Source organism: Anticarsia gemmatalis, chromosome Z (assembly GCF_050436995.1).
Source record: "Anticarsia gemmatalis isolate Benzon Research Colony breed Stoneville strain chromosome Z, ilAntGemm2 primary, whole genome shotgun sequence".
Taxonomy (NCBI): Eukaryota; Metazoa; Arthropoda; class Insecta; order Lepidoptera; family Erebidae; genus Anticarsia; species Anticarsia gemmatalis.
The window spans coordinates 20,582,232-20,596,057 of NC_134776.1; the positions used below are offsets into that span (position 1 = coordinate 20,582,232).

The 13,826-nt window shown below is 35.8% G+C and overlaps 2 protein-coding genes across 2 annotated transcripts in view; one reads left to right on the forward strand and one right to left on the reverse strand.

Annotated features, from left to right (window-relative positions):
* LOC142986285 (phosphatidylserine lipase ABHD16A) overlaps positions 1–8,659 on the reverse strand; it is a 32,623-nt gene extending 23,964 nt beyond the window's left edge. Inside the window, exons 1-5 of the mRNA XM_076134707.1 lie at positions 8,294–8,659; positions 7,282–7,335; positions 4,312–4,619; positions 3,840–3,997; positions 2,538–2,791 (exon numbers count right to left, since the gene is read on the reverse strand). Coding sequence (XP_075990822.1) covers positions 2,538–2,791; positions 3,840–3,997; positions 4,312–4,619; positions 7,282–7,335; positions 8,294–8,362 — 843 coding nt within the window. The 5' untranslated portion in view covers positions 8,363–8,659. The remainder of the gene's footprint in view (positions 1–2,537; positions 2,792–3,839; positions 3,998–4,311; positions 4,620–7,281; positions 7,336–8,293) is intronic.
* Positions 8,660–9,827: 1,168 nt separating this feature from the next.
* Positions 9,828–13,680, forward strand: LOC142986393 (uncharacterized). Its single transcript, XM_076134876.1, has 2 exons — positions 9,828–11,239; positions 12,259–13,680. The coding sequence occupies exons 1-2, from the start codon at positions 9,901–9,903 to the stop codon at positions 12,330–12,332; spliced, it is 1,413 nt and encodes a 470-aa protein (XP_075990991.1). The 5' UTR covers positions 9,828–9,900; the 3' UTR covers positions 12,333–13,680.
* Positions 13,681–13,826: the final 146 nt, after the last annotated feature.

Below are 13,826 nucleotides of genomic sequence, written 5' to 3' on the forward strand. Positions count from 1 at the left end.
GCAGACCGTCTCGGACATAGATTTGGAAGGTATTAGCTATTGTGTTGAAACTTCGTACTGTCGTTAAAGAATTCAGAATGACCTTTCGACTGCTGTAGTTTTTTCACATCTATGCTTAAACAACTAAGTCTGCTAACAAAGTAACGTTAAGCTTTATCTAGCTGCTCTTCGGCCCCTAGGGTAATTGACGTGTAGAAATTGAGGGGCTACTATAGTTACATATTGTTAAAGTAAAGGGTACTTTAACAAATCGGTTGGTCAGCTATGATTATGTCAACAATGGGTACGCCTGCTCGACACGAGCCATTGTCTGTCTCTTTCTGACATATAACTCTATCTCCCTCACACATAGCAAGGGTGCACGCGCTACCCCCGCCCCTTATCAGCTCAGTCAATGCGTAAGCGCCGGTCATTTTACATGACTAATCAAAAATTCAGATAGTTTCCAAAGTTTCCTATTTTCAGTGTAATAGGTGACCGATGCCGGTTAAGTGATCTTTAGTACGGATATTCTACAGATGGGTCAGTTAGCGTTATTTGAACTGAACGTAATCTGTGCTTGAATACTTAAAATGTTGGTTACGTTTGTGGACAAGTAACAATGGTTAAGCCATTTCAAAGAAGTGAAGATCTATTAAGGAGTGAAGGAAGCACTAAGAGAGGATTTCTGGAAATTGTGACAAAAAGGGGAAAACACTTTTATATGAAAGATCAACAATAAACAAGTGTTGTGAGCGCGAGAAAACTAAAATCCACGCGGACGAAGCCGCGGGCATCCACGAGTGTCTTATAGGTGTTAATTAGTTACATAGTAATATAGTGATGCTTTAATAAGATGTATTGAGATCTAGGTCGTGCATACGCTTTAGTTTTCAGCGATAATGACTATGGATGAGATGCTAAACTGTTAAAGGAGACAGTTTCACACCGATGAAATAGGTAAGAAACCTTTTTTGATTAAATAGTACAACAAAGATATATTATTACTAGCTTTTACTCGCGACTTCGCCCGCCACCTGAATTTTCCCATGGGAAAGCGTAATTTTTCCGGGGTAAAAAGTAGCCTATGTCCTTTCTGGGGTATCAAAATATCTCCATATCAAATTTCATGCAAATTGGTTTAGCAGTTTAGGCGTGATTGAGTAACAGACAGACAGAGTTACTTTCGCATTTATAATATTAGTATGGGTGTAAGGCCTAAAACGTTCTATAGTCTGATAACTTAGTAGAAAGCCTTGGCACTCATGATTTATCTAAAGTTAAAGTAACAATTCTGTGTAAGTCTAAAATAAAGTAGCCGTTACTTAGACCCCCAACTTCGTCAAGTCCAACTACATTTTGATAATAATATAGACGGTGAAAACACATCTTTCGGTGCATTTTTTTTTACTATTTGACTAATTTTAGAAATGTCTTTCAGTGTATCTTTTTTTATAATTTTTAGAAGTTAATAGATATAAAAGTAGGTATGTTTGCATATATCAGTGTTAATTATATTTGTTTACTAGCTGACCCGTGCAACTTCGCTTGCGTAACATAAGAGAGAATGGTCAAAATTTTCCCCGTTTTTGTAACATTTTTTACTGGTACTCTGCTCTTATTGGTCGTAGCGTGATGATATATAGCCTATAGCCTTCCTCGATAAATGGACTATCTAACACTGAAATATTTTTTCAAATCGGACCAGTAGTTCCTGAGATTAGCGCGTTCAAACAAACAAACAAACAAACAAACTCTTCAGCTTTATAATATTAGTATAGATATAACTGAATGTTTAAGTAAAGAAGACAAAAAGCAGCATCCAAATTACATTGTCCTACTTAAAGCAACATTTATAACGGTTTACAGCGATTACGTGCGGTCCCGTGGTAAGACATAGAGCAAGTAGTTGTACGGCTTTATTAAGAAAAAGTGCAAGTAATCGAAGACTTTAAGATAAGTACAAGTATTACGTGATTTAAAATGTAAGTGCTAATTACTTTTCTAAGTTACTAACAGACACAAGAGCAATTCTAAGTACGAGAGTTGTCTTTTAATAAAATAAATATAAAGTTTTGTCCCGCTCTCCATGTAAGATTTCCATGCTATGTAATGCTTTAAAAGGTACAGAATCTCGATTTTTAAAAGAATTAGTGTAGCGACGCTGTGTTTATTTTATCACACATTTAGGTAAATCAAGTGTATGTGTTATGAAAGTTCATTAACTAATCTGACGTTGAAAAATCGCGCTCGTATTTATTACCGTTAGATATCACACGGAGTTAACACTATTAAAATCTTTAAGTGTATGTTTAATTAAAGTTATCTTTATAATAACTTCACGTATTTAAATAATTATTACACTTTTTACACTAAAATACCATCGTATTGAAACGTTCAATGTTATACCAGTCACTTCCAAACACTATTACACATCATTCAAACCATCAGTCACACCAAACACAACACACTTTCTACCTCCTTTGGAAGTCAAACAAACACTCATACCAAAAAACACACACAGACACACACTCAAACAAACAAAAAAAATAACTCACCGTGCTGCCAGCAAATCCTGGGTGATTCCAGCCCAGGGATGAGTAGCCAGCCTTGATCGGAGTAGTCATGATGCCGAACTCGTAGAAGCCAGAGTTGCCCTCGCAGCAGACGACGAGGATGTTGCCCCGCTCGGAGTAGTCACGGCGGTCGACGAACATGGTGTCAATAGTGTTCCCGTCACAAGCCTGGAGCTTGGTACGAAGACCGTCGTAGACTTCTACCAGCACCGTCCGGCCTTGGAAGAGGGGCATCCCTGTAGATAAGGTGACTATCAGTCTTCCAATAGAGAACTTAATGGTACGGACAGATTTTACGAAATAATTGGATAGTTAATGTAGTATCTTGCTTGTTTAAATTGAGAAGAAATTCAACGATAACACACCATGCCGTTATGGAACTATAGAGGGTAGTCCTAATTTGCCCATTGTCATTTATAAGATTTATAAATAAACTGCGTTGCAACTGCAGTATTGGTTTTTCTTACTTTTCATTCAGTTAGGAGATTACCTTCCACTACCGACTATCAATAGCCAAGTAGCTATAAACAATTTTGTGTGAAAAACTGATATGTTTAACGCCCCAAGAACCTTTTTTTTTCAAGTTATTAACAATTATGATAGTACAGAATGAAAGAAACCAAGCCATAAGTTATTGTATGCATGCGACATACAAGAAAGACCACACAAAGTTGTGCTAGATGGAAAAATATACCATGGCAAAAATAGATGATAATAATATGAACTATTCATACTAAAAAAAGGATTGGCTTACAATATACATGCGTTAAGGTCACAATTCTTTTTATATCTATGCGCATAATCTATTTCTATTTCTCAATACTATAGCGGTATTTTAAAAAGGTTAGCATTGCTTTAAGACCTCGAAACTATCGCACCGATTTAAAAAAATATTACTAACGGATACCAAGAATCATTGAATCCATATTCTTTTCACGAGAGACAAGCAAATTATAATCCCATCAGAGTATTTCGACAAAATAACATTAATTGGAAAAACCAAAAGGATTTGAAACTTGAAACACTTTCAACAAAACAAATATCTAACTCAACTCTCACTGAAAGTCTAATTCATGTCCAAGTCGGTATCGGTAGAAGATGTCTAACTCTCTGACAAGAAAAAATAAAAGAACTTCCACCAATACTAGTTTGGAATGGTGAACCGCTGGTTTTGGTATAACAAAAAAATAACCTGAAAATAGTAACTATATATGTACAATACGCGGCATAAAAGAAGCGCGCATTGTATAAACAACGTCAATTTTTTACGAAAGTGATACTTACACAGCATGTTCTGGATAAGAGCCATCGATCCAGGGTAGACAAGGCGAAGTCCGAAGGTATGGGTAGCGATGAAGCCAAGAATCTGAATGATACGACGTTTGTAGACCGGCAGGTCTTCGTTAGCAGTGGTGGTGAACGGGTTCTGCTCCAGAGCCGGGCTGGTAGAACAACCGATTATATATTAGAACTAGTACTTATAAATATTACTAGAAAAATTGTATTTAAGCAGCAATGAATGAGCAACTTTTGCTACTAAATTGACTGTTATTTTTGACCGCGTTTCTTGCCAGATCATTTCATTACCTAGCTTATAGCTTCCGAAATCGCGAAGTACACTAATCAAAACTATTAAAAATTGACCTAAATGAAAAGATTTTGATAGGTTATACAACAATGTCACGAATATTTTGTTCCAAAATGTTGCTCAATTCAAAAGCAGCATATTAAATCGATTGATGTCCAAGAAACTTACTTAGGATACGGAGGCACACTGAAGGTCACAGGCCAGTATTTGAATTCGAAATCGTACTTCCTTATTCCATGCAAATATTCATCTTTATCATTCCTGGGGCTGTTGAGCGCGGTCAGAAACTCCATGTACTTTGGGTTCCTGGCCCTGCCGTAGGCCCTAAGGACGAGGGACACGACCAGAAGGCAGCCCAGCCCGGTGAAGAAGCGGCCGAGCTGCAGGGATTCCTCGACGGTGAAGAGACCCCTCTTAAGAAGGTACATACCGATGAACGGCGAGGTGTACAGGCCTATGTTCATGATAGTGTTTGCCTGCGAAATGTTGCTTTGTTAGTATTTCGTATGTCTTATGCGTTAAAGACATATTAGATTAAAAATACTAACATCCTCTTACAGTTTCTTTACACAGTACCCAACGATCGAGAGCTCTTATTTCTGACTAATTCTAAACGTTCCTTTAAACACATATCCACGTTAACAGTAAAAAATATAATGTAGTGAACATTGAACCTTGGTTTTTGGTCAATGGTGGGCATGGTCCTGTTAGCAAAGAGCGATTAAACAAAAGTATTTCATCCAAAAGCGATGCAACACGTAAGCATCGGTAGTAGCTTTATGCTTTATTAAGAAAATTATCTTTATTAATAAAATTATCTAGCTAAAAACCGAGCGCGTAAAACTCAGTGTAGGCCAAAAATTAAAAACTATTTTCACATATTAGGTAGTACAAGAAACTACAAAAGAAACGCTCTTTAAATAAATCTACCGGAGCCTCAGGTTTAAAATTTATCCTTCTCAACATCAACCAACACTTTGTAACGAATTCTGCAAATAACTTATCACCTGTGAGATGACAATAATGTAACACATGTTAAACTATTTGACTGACTTTTCTCAACGGTATCACATAAAATATTTAAGTTAGGGGCTGTATATCGACATGTCAAATATTCTATTTTGTTCTTCTTCTTATCGTATGGTTAGTGGTCAACCTAGTGTCAAAGTTGTTCTAGCCGGCCGAGGGCCTTGGACGTGGCTTAACGACTCTTATCTTAATTGACAACAACCGGGGCCGATGTTTTACGTGCCCTCCGAAGCGCCACACTCAAATACCAACGGCACGGTCACCCATCTACAGAATGACCGTGCCAAGGTTTGCTTAACGCACAGATCGTTTACCGACCGGTGAGTGCAACTGGCTATGTTCGCCTCGATTTCATTTCTTTAATTTCATAGCAAAACACAAATCCCACGGATTCTTTAAGGGTAGTGGTAGTGGTACAAGATAGGTTGGTAATAATATCAACCTATCTTGCCTTTATGAACGAAACGATGTGAAATTTTGGATGTAATGCGTAAAGTCTACGCACGATTGCCAAATCATTGTTTTAATTGTAGTGACGTTAGTATCAAGCTCCAAATCGGGCATACAAGTGACTGTTGATTTCGAGCTATAAGAATATGATAATTAAAGCATTGTAATCATGAGAGGAAATGGCGCCTCGCTTTTTATTTCATCGTTTTGCGTTAGTAATTGTTATTAATCTTTATCAGTAATAATCATCCATTACATTAATATAACTACGGCTATTCCTTATGATGTACTAGCGGGCTGCCCCGTCTTTACACTATTTGTACCGCGTTTTTTTTACCCGTGACTGTCCCACTGCTGGGCTAGGGTCTCCTCCCAAACGAGGGAGAGGGGTTGGGCTTCGAGTCAACCAGGTTAGCATTTACAAATTATACACCAAATCTAAAAAAATATTGTCTTTTGGTGAAAACCACATAAAATCTAATTTAATAGATTCTAAATTCATTACAAACAAACAGATGAGGACTATAATTGATAACATAAAGTAATAATAATTAAAATATCTATTGTTTGTATAAAATGATTGATGTAAATATCACCAGCCTAGGCTTTCTGCCAACTATGTTGGAGCGAGCTTCCAGTCTCATCAGAAGCAGCTGAATACCAGTACTTTACAAGGAGCAACTGCGTATCGCACCTCCACAACCAAACTCATAGTAGACTATTCTTAAAATTTTCTCAAATATGTAAGCTTATTATTCCCCAGTGGGATTGTGTTATATACCTTATCATCCTGACCCTTTAAATCAGCCTAACTCTTTAGCCTTAAAAACAAAACTGCAATATTTGCTTCCATAATATTGATATTGATTGCAGTTACACAGCAAATTGTTGTTCAAATGTTACAACATTATAAATTTCAAGTACATACGGGCTCTAATTACTGCGATATAAGGAATCAAGTAACGAGAAATGTGCTTGTTCAACATAACAGCTTGAACATACTGGTATTGTGTGTATAGATGTATAATAACAAAACTTAATATTGCAGGTTTTTCAGAAATCTAAGACAACACTTGCTACGATCTATAAAAACTGTCACACAGAACCGTCAATAACTAGTAGTATGCACCTGACTTTATTGCAAAACATTCACCAATAATAACTAAAAGTCTTAATAAATGAATTCACAGAAATAGCTTGTACACTTTGTTTTAACCAATTTTTTTATTTCTTATCATATTGGCACCCAGAGTTAAGGATAATATATGAAAAAGCAGTTAAACTTAAAAATTATAAGTTTATAACACATAGGTATTTCTAATTACCCGACCATCCCAGCTTTGTCTGATTTAAAAGTAATTTTACAAAGATCCTTTAAAATTTTTACATATAACTAAGCCTTTCTCTTTTTTAGAAGAAAGATTGCTAATCTTTCTTCTAAAAAGAACTACATCAAAATCCAATGTGTAGTTTGAAAGATCTAAGCATATATGGGACAGACTGTGGAAGTGACTTTGTTTTATACTACGTAATGAAGTCAAATATATAATCACCCAATGTATGTTACATACGTATTTAGGTTCTCCTATAACATGAATAATATTGTAAGAGGATGTTAGTATAATTAAATTAAACCTGTATTTTAAGAACTGATCTTACCGAGGATATCACCTTATCCCCCCACTTCTCCCAGCCCTGCGGCTGGTACAGGGTCTAGAACAAAAGAAACCGGATATTAGATAGTGTTCCCATCAACAGTACTAACAAATTAGATAGAGAAGTCTTGTGGCCAAAAATTCTTGAAATAATTCTGGAGAACTGTCTATATAATTTAAAGTCAAAATATTTTAAAAACGCTTGTGGGATTTCATTTGAAAGTCATAATATCTTTGGAAAATTGTTATGTGTGCTTCAGTTTCATTTTTCAAATGCTTGAAAGGGGGCAAACAGTCTGAGATAAAGAATGATTTGATTGGAGGGGGTAGAGTTTTTGCACCGAAGGCCTAATCTTTCAGCAGCACTTAAAACTCGAATTGCTTGTGGCTTAAGTCATTTAACAAGTGACAGTCATGAATGCCATTTCTGTTTTTCACTTGAAGTTGAAGTATTTTTACTAATATATAGATAGGAATAGTTATAGATATAATCTGTAGAATATTTTGTTCATTCACAGTTAAGAATTGATTTAACACAAGGCAGTGTCGGAAAGACCTCTTGTGAAAATGTTACGCAGACTGTAACATCCTTGTTCAATAGGATAAGTAAGCAATATGATGCTTTAGGGCTCAATATAAACCCAGAAAGTAGAAAGTAGATACAACATATAAACTTTAAACACTAAGAAATTTTAATATCACATAAATGCACAATAATGTGCACACATTCCAATAAAAAAATTACAGTAGGAATCGTTTGATAATTTTTTTTTAATAGACATTTGAAACTGTAGGTACAAAATCATGACAATATTAATGTCTGTATCAGACCCATTTTCAGCTGATAACAATGTAAGTTATGAGAAAAAAGAAGAAGATTTTATTAGTAAATAATATAACGGTATGTTGCACTAAACCTAATTGTTCACTGTACTCAAATAATTCTTTTAGCATAACGACGAAATTGGATTAAAAATTTCAACAATTTTCTGTTAATAATGTATGTAAATACTTACGTCTCCTGTCCCTTCCCTGTATATCTTGTACAGCCTCGGCGAAAACATACATTGCCACAGCAATTTCATTTTACTTTGTTCACTGTGTACAGTCCAGGATAGTAATGCACGCTAATAACACTTTTTACTGTCAGCAAAATACCGGTGCAGTGGGCACAACACTAGATCAACAAGACGTTCGCGACACACGTGTAGATATATATTTAAATTTTCTCATCAATTTCCAATAGTCACGCACAATATATCAGTATTAATGAAAGACCGTAGACCCGATATCGACCAATCACTGATCGCAATCAAGTAAGTAAATTTTGGTTCCCTATTATTTTCTATTTTCTTCCCATTTGTAGTCAAATGTCATCTGTCACTTTATTGTCTATGTGCGCGATCGGGAAAAGTATCACAAGCTCATAACATTGGGACAACTTTACCCAACAATTTACCGATTAGAGTCTATTATATTCATAGTTTTAGGCTATTGTCCCCAAACTTCTCGACTTATTTATTTATTTGATTGTTAAGCGTATAATTATTCTATAAATGAATTGATATAAACAATAAGATGATATATGAATTTCATTGTTTATGGTCTTCACTCGATTTTATTTGCTTTGACATCGAGAAAATAGCTCCACTCTAGCAACTGATCAATAACTAAAGGGATGTGAATTATTATGCTATCGGTGATACATTCAAAAGTAAATATTATCAATAAAACCAAGAACTTCTTATACATAAAAGAAAATATTATTGGTTACCATCATTCCACTGAAATTTGGCCTGTTGATGTGAATTACATGGTTAACCTAAATTATATAAACACGATATTTATATGATACCATACTTTTTCTTACAATAAACACAATTGGTTTTTTTATCATTCTAGGAGTATCACGAACATAAAGTACTAGCCGACCCGCGCAACTTTGCTTGCGTCACATAAGAGAGAATGGGTCAAAATTTTCCCCGTTTTTGTAACATTTCTTACTGCTGCTCTGCTCCTATTGGTCATAGCATGATGATATATAGCCTATAACCTTCCTCGATAAATGGGCTATCTAACACTGAAAGAAGTTTTCGAATCGGACCCGTAGTTCCTGAGATTAGCGCGTTCAAACAAACAAACAAACAAACAAACTCTTCAGCTTTATAATATTAGTATAGATTTAATAAGATATTTAAAAATAACTTTCATATCCTAATATTTCCAGTGAAGGATGTTCTCACTTTATTATGTCAGTAGGTACTATTTGGGAATAATATCAGTTTATAAGACCAACACAAGACCTCAATTAGATCAACAGCATAATATTAAAGCAGAATTTGCAGCATTGACTACACTAAAATTAATACCATTATACTATCGATATCGATAGTTGTAACCCGAACTCCCTATATTTTGCTTACGACCGAGCTTTATGAATGGCACTCATTTCGAATGTTGCGATCGACGTGAACACCGCCGGCCATCCCTAGCCGGCCTCATTCACTATCTCACTCTCCGCTCACCTTCGGTGTCAAGTCTCACAAGTGACGTTGGCGCGCTTAGAACAGAGCTCAGTCACACGCGCGACTCACACCGACAAGGTCGCGCTGCAGTTTCTATAATGGCAACTCCGAGAACAAGAAAAATAATGAGTAAAAAACATTTTACCGCTGAACGAAAAATGACGGATGCCCCAAGAGTCATACAAACCAGGAGTATGACAAAAGCAAATAAACCCAATCGAAAAAGCTTTTTATCAAACCGCAAGCTGAGGTGGGGAGCCACACCACACCATAACAACCAAGAAACTCATCATCATTACCCAACAATAAGTGAAGATTCAAATTACTTTGAATTATACGACAACTCGAGTGATACAGCTATCGACACATTACTCACAGAGCGGGACTATTTAGGTGATAATTGTACCAACTTTAAACACAATCCTTTTATAAGTTGTGAATTCTTCGAGAAACTAATCTTGGGCAATGAACTGTGCTTTAACAATTCAACTGATAATTTCGGTAGAGCGAAAATAGCAATTGACTTACTAAATCACAACAAAACCGTTAATGAAGAAGTTAGTGTTGATGTCACGGAGGCAACTAAAGGAAAATGTGTTGAAAGTGCTCAGTGCTCGCAAGCAGCGACAATCAATATAAAAAGTGAGGACGGGGCTTCTCATCTTTTGATAGAAGAAATTCCTTTAATCCAAGAGACGCCGAAGGAAGAAAACTCTTTGGACGCTCAGTCAATATCTGAGATGCAGTCGCTGCATCGGAAGCGAACCAGGTCGTCAACTAAGAAAGACAGAAAAATTACTGTTACTGACGTTCATCCCGTGGCGTCCACTTCAACAGCACCGGACCAAAAGACTGCGGGTCATTTCGACGAAACTGAACCACGGGCGAAAAAGAAGCGTCGGGGATGGCGTAAGGGTAAAGGAGCTAAGTGTGAAAGTGCAACGAACGACGTTGTGGCTGAGGCGGAGCCAGGTGTGAGCGGGGACCAAGTCGTGCTGAGCTCGGAGAGACCGGTGCGCGGCGACCGAGTCGTCCTGAAGGCGGAGGTACCGTCGCGCGGCGACCGAGTACTAATTAAAGAGGAGAAGTCGGTGCAAAGTGCTCCAGTGGTGATCGAGTCGGAGAGGCTGCCGCGTGATCCAGTCCCTATAAAAGTGGAGAAACCGGTGCGCGGTGATCGAATCCTGATTTCTGCGGAAAAACCGGTGCGCTGTCGTCGAGCCGCTGTTAAGAAAGAGAAACCGGTGCGCTGTCATCGAGCTGCCAAGCAAAAGAAGCCGGCGCGCGGTGTTCAAGTCCCGGCGAAAAAATCAGTGCGTCGTAAACCCGTGGTTGAAACCATGAAGCCGGCACACCGTGAGCGAGCGGCGAAGGCAGAGAGAGCGACGCGCAGCGAGCGAGTCGTGTCTCCCGTGGTGCAGCCCCCAATCCCACAATGTAAGAATTTTCCGCCGCCAAATGAAGTTTTTATAGCTAAACAGACTTTGGTTCACTGTCAATACGCCCAGACGTGGTGGGTTCAAGTCCCACACGGAACAATCTTTGTGATCCACAAGTTCAGCTTACCTCGGGCCTGATTATACTTTGTGTCCTTTATCTGTCTGGCTACAAAAGTTCCCGCATTGTAAACAATATTAATAGTGCGGGAGCGCTTTAACTTTTAAAATTGTTATTTTTTTTATTATTATACTTTACATACATACGTAATTAATATATTATTGTATTTTTTTTTGTAATAGATACTCATGTATTTTTTTTGTTTATTATGAAAGCAATTATATTTTATTTATTTTTCTGTGCCTATTCAGTTTATTTTTATTTTGTTTATTAGTAATTAATGTTATTTTCTTACCTGCATTAGATTTAATTGAGTTTCTAAGTTTTCTCTATACATAACACAGATAATACTTACTTAGGAATTTTGGAATAAACACATAACGGTATAGCGATTACCAAATTACCACTTGATAGTTTCAGTCAGTGGAAGTATTGAAAATATTAACCTATAAACAATATAATATTATATAATATAATTATATAATAATATAATTATAATATAAAGTTGCAGCAAAATTAATTAAAAATACTATTATCAACGGCAACTAATCACTATATGTATTCACAATTCGTAAAAGACCATCATAATTATTATCCACAGCCTTAACAAAAGTCAGTCATTACACAAAATTACGATTGCAAGAGTTGTTTCGAGGAGGTATACCTATGTATATTATAATACTTACATATGTATTTCAGCAGGCTTCTAACTTGCTACTATTTGTAACTTGCAATTTTTTCTGACTTAAAGTTACTGATTTTACAATCATAATCAGCTAAATAATTTATAGTGCGATGGCCAGGGGTAGGCAGAGACAAAACGCAGCCTTCTATCTAGTATCTATCGTAGGTATAGCTTGTTTTTTATCGGCGTCAACAAAATCTTACTTTGCCCGCAGGGCCGCCCGCGTGCATTATCGAAAGAAAACCAACGCCAGCGAAACGGCGACGTCGCCGCGATGAAGAGGATTAAATTTATAAGTAATTTATTCGATATTTTATAATATAAATGTCGTGTCTATTGTATAAGTGTAGTAAATGTAGTAAAACTAATAATTGTTGTACACTACGAGATTTCCACGGTTACGCAAATAATCAAATCTTTTTAGCTTGAATGTATCGTGGTTATTACACTTATGAGGTTATACCTGACTTTCAAATTTAGATTTCTCCTTGATTTTGTTGTAAACAAATGAAAGACTGATGATTAATCATTAAGTCCATCTGAGCTGTGATTAACGCTATTAATGTAATGTATTTATACCTATAAGGAGTGCAGGTTAAGAGTAGGTAAATACCTAGGTAGGTATACCATCGGTAAAATTTAAAGTAGGTGCCCATGACAACCTTCGGGAACGTTCGGTCTAAAAATTATTTAATTATTGTTATGTTTTCCCTTAATTTGCTTAGGTACTAATAAGAATATTTCAGGGTTCTTTAAAGTTATTTTTTATAAATTTAGAACGTGGTTGATTAAATTTGTTCTAGTTAAATGTAGTTTGCAATTGCTAAATTGTTTATTTATTTGTTAAAGTGATTGGACTATAGGCCGAAGGACCAAACGGTTTCATGGGCAATCGGTGTTAAGAACAAGAAGGTGATAGGTTGAAATGGAAATAAGTCATGTTCTATTCTAGCTAATTTGACCCTAAACGAATTTGTAACATTTCTAACTAATTTATTTTAGGTCTTGTTTTAAGTTTAACCCAACAGTGCAGGTGTATTTATTCATAATTGTAGTTGTAGGACTCACGAAGATCTAGCTGTACATTTAAACAAATCGATGTTGTTTGTAAAACATATTCTTAGCTCCAACTAGTATTATAATAAACATGTGTAGATTATTGAGTTAGGTACCTATTTAGAAATACCAAACGCGAATTAATGTTGTACTAGTAGTGAATTAGGTCGTTGTTATATGTAATAATATTAATATCTGTATATCAATATAATGGAATTTCTATCTATAGACGTATGAAACTTTTATCAAAATTTACTGTAGATGCAATGGCTCTGCATTCTTCTTTTCCGCAGATGTAGAGCCTTATACATAAGAAAGTAGCAAAATTTATACGAACTCTTTAATCAAAAAATCTTATCTTTCTGAAAAATGTACTTTCTCTTAAATAAATAACTTAGGTGTTAGGTAGTTAGATTATTCTGTAAGCATTTAACGTTGTATGTGTCGTATATATCTACCAATTTAATATTATTTAGTAGCAAAAAAATATAATACAACATAAAATAATCAATAAAAAATGTCACAATATTCAATATAATCTCAAAACAATAATAATAATATTTTCTGCTTCAACTTTCGACAATTTACTCAATAAAAAAGTAATTCTGATTCCAATATTGTCTTTTATTTTTTAACATTTTAAACTTTTAGTTTTTCAACTTATAAAACTTCAAATAATAAGGGAAATCATTTTTAATCATAGACGGTAATAATTCAAGTCATCTG